Source organism: Cebus imitator, unplaced genomic scaffold (genome assembly GCF_001604975.1).
Source record: "Cebus imitator isolate Cc_AM_T3 unplaced genomic scaffold, Cebus_imitator-1.0 Scaffold609, whole genome shotgun sequence".
NCBI lineage: Eukaryota > Metazoa > Chordata > Mammalia > Primates > Cebidae > Cebus > Cebus imitator.
The window spans coordinates 718832-722020 of NW_016107924.1; the positions used below are offsets into that span (position 1 = coordinate 718832).

The 3189-nt window shown below is 48.2% G+C and overlaps 1 protein-coding gene across 1 annotated transcript in view; it reads left to right on the forward strand.

Annotated features, from left to right (window-relative positions):
• LOC108294883 (phospholipase A and acyltransferase 2-like) overlaps positions 1 to 2738 on the forward strand; it is a 17672-nt gene extending 14934 nt beyond the window's left edge. Inside the window, exon 4 of the mRNA XM_017516891.2 lies at positions 2415 to 2738. Within this exon, the coding sequence (XP_017372380.1) occupies positions 2415 to 2516 (102 nt within the window). The 3' untranslated portion in view covers positions 2517 to 2738. The remainder of the gene's footprint in view (positions 1 to 2414) is intronic.
• The last annotated feature ends 451 nt before the right edge of the window (positions 2739 to 3189 follow it).

Below are 3189 nucleotides of genomic sequence, written 5' to 3' on the forward strand. Positions count from 1 at the left end.
ATTTTTTGTATTTTTAGTAGAGACGGGGTTTCACCATGTTGACCAGGATGGTCTCGATCTCTCGATTTCGTGATCCACCCGCCTCGGCCTCCCAAAGTGCTGGGATTACAGGCTTGAGCCACCGCGCCCGGCCCTAATTTTTGTTTTTTTTAGTAGAGACAGGTTCTCATTATGTTGGCCAGCCTGGTCTCAAACTCCTGACCTCAGATGATCCACCCGCCTCAGCCTCCCAAAGTGCTGGGATTACAGGCATGGGCCACTGTGCCCAGCCTTTGCTTGAGTTCTTTACACTGTCCATCCTCAGTCTCCTCCTCTGGAAAGTGGGAATTAGAATGACTACTTCCTAGGGTTGTCAGACTGATTAAAAAAAATACTGGGCCTGGAGAGTTCCGGCACAGTGCTGATATCTAGAAAGCAGCCATTCTCAGTCTTCACCCCGGCCCCACCCTGTGTCATTTCCCCCAGTCTCTCCTTTGCTGGTATCTCAGAGACAGTGGTGCAGGCAGGGGTGGGCCCACACGATCGCAGCGGGTTGTCTCAGCTAGCTCCCAACAGCCGTGCTGAGTTGCACCAACCCTCAGGGGTCAGCCTCACATCTCTGTGAGTTTCATTTTCTTTTTCTTTTTTTATTATACTTTAAGTTTTGGGGTACATGTGCAGATCGTGCAGGATTGCTACATAGGTATACACATGCCATGGTGGTTTGCTGCACCCATTCCTCCATCATCTACATTAGGTATTTCTCCTAATGTTAGCCCTCTTCAATCCCCCTACCCCCTGTTATCCCTCCCCTAGCTCCCCCCACCCCCCCAACAGGTCCTGGTATGTGATGTTTCCCTCCCTGTGTCCGTGTGTTCTCACTGTTCAACACCCACTTATGAGTGAGAACATGCGGTGTTTGGTTTTCAGTTCTTGTGTCAGCTTGCTGAGAATGATAGTTTCCAGCTTCATCCATGTCACTGCAAAGGATGTGAACTCATCCTTTTTTATAGTTGCATAGTATTCCATGGTGTATATGTGCCACATTTACTTTATCCAGGCTATTACTGATGGGCATTTGGGTTGGTTCCAAGTCATTGCTATCGTCAACAGTGCTGCAGTGAACATACATGTGTATGTGTCTTTATAATAGAATGATTTACAATCCTTTGGGTGTATACTCAGTGGTGTTTTTGCAGAGTGTCCTCTTCCTTTTGCAGAATGATTTTCCTGCCAGCACATAAGTGAGGCAATGTTATTCATGAAAGCACATCCTCAGTGTGCCTCACGGTCCAGCACTCGTTCGGCAGATAAATTATGAGTGCCGACTCTGCTGGTAGTGGGATCAGCACCTGGGACACTGAGACCAACCCAGGCGAGGTCCCTGCCCTCAAGCCTTGGGCAGTGAGAGTTCCCAGGGGTGATTTCCCAACTTTACACTTGCCTCAAGGGTCCTAGTCGGCCACTCCTGAGCTACAACATCTGGGCACTGCCCTTCTGTCCTTGCCACAGCTAAGCCTTGGAGTTTATTATGCTTTTTGTTTATTATTATCATTTTTAAAGACAGGTACTCACTCTGTAACCCAAGCTGGAACACAGTAGTGTGATCTCGGCTCACGGCAATCTCTGCCTCCTGGGCTCAAGTGATCTTCCTGCCTCAGCCTCCTGAGCAACTAGGACTACAGATGGGCACCACTACATTTAGCTAATTTTTAAAAATTTTTTGTAGAGATGAAGTTTTTTACTATGCTGGCCAGGCTGGTCTCAAACTCCTGACCTCATGATCCACCTGCCTTGGCCTCCCAAAGTTCTGGGATTGGAGGCCTGAGCCACTGTGCCCAGCCTATCATTATTTTTTAAGATAAGGACTCCCTCTGTCACCCAAGCTGGAATGAAGTGGTGCGATCTTGGCTCACTGCAACCTTCACCTCCTGGGCTCAAGTGATCTTCCTGCCTCAATCTCCTGAGTAACCAGGACTACAGGTGTGCACCACCATACTTAGCTAATTTTTTTTTTTTTTTTTTGTATTTTTTGTGGAGATGAGACCTCACCATGTTGCCCAGGCTGGTCTTGAACTCCTGGGCTCAAGTGATCCACTCATCTCAGCCTCCCAAGGTGTTAGGATTGCAGGTGTGAGCCACAGGGTTCAACGTATTACATTTTTAACACCCACAGAGTGTATCTGGTTTCCCTCCTTTACTCTGTATATATCACACTATGGCTTTGTTCTTCCATTCACTCTGTGCCCACCAGACATCTCTTCTCGTCTTTCCTGGGTGGCCTGACCTCTTGGGATCCCCTCTCCCAGCCAATATTTGTGACTCGAATGAAGAGGACTGGGCCAGATGGGTCTTTCCTGCACGGTAGTTTCCTGGTGTATGTATTGTGGTCCCCGCCGGATGCTGAGTGTGCTCTCCCTTCTCTTCTGCTGCAGGTCACTGATGCCCACACAACAGTAAGTGTGGTAACAGGTGTCCTGGCTGTCGCAGGCCTTGTGGGCATGCTGCTGTACAGAAGCAAGCGGGAAAGGCAATAAATCCAAGGAATTGTCCCAACAACAACCAATTCTTATGGAAGAATATTGTTTAGCTGGCAGGAGTGCGGTTTGGTTTACTGGCTTTACTGTTTTGTGTTCATCAATCTTTATTTTAATGGAGTTAAAAGCATAGGAACATTTATTTGGGGGAAATGCAGCTTAGTGTGAATTCTATTAAATGCAGCTTAGTGTGAATTGTATTAAAGACACGATTGGGCTCTGCTATGGACTGTATGTTTTTGTGTTCCTCTCACACCCCAAATTCATACATTGAATTGTAACCCACCTGTGGGAAGGTATTGGAGGTGGGGCCACTGGGGGGTAATTAGGTGGTGAGGGTTGAGCCTCTAGGATGGAATTAATGTTCTTGTACGAAAAGGAAGAGACCAGACTGGGCGAGGTGGCTCACGCCTGTAATCCCAGCACTTTGGGAGGCTGAGGAAGGCAATCACCTGAGGTCAGGACTTTGAGACCAGCCTGGCCAACATGGCAAAACCCCATCTCTACTAAAAATACAAAAATTAGCCCAGCATGGTGGTGGGTCACTGTAATCCCAGCTACTCGGGAGGCTGAGGCAGGAGAATTGCTTGAACCCAGGAGGCAGAGGTTGCAGTGAACTGAGATCGCACCACTGCACTCCAGCCTGGGTGACAGAATGAGACCTTGTCTCAGA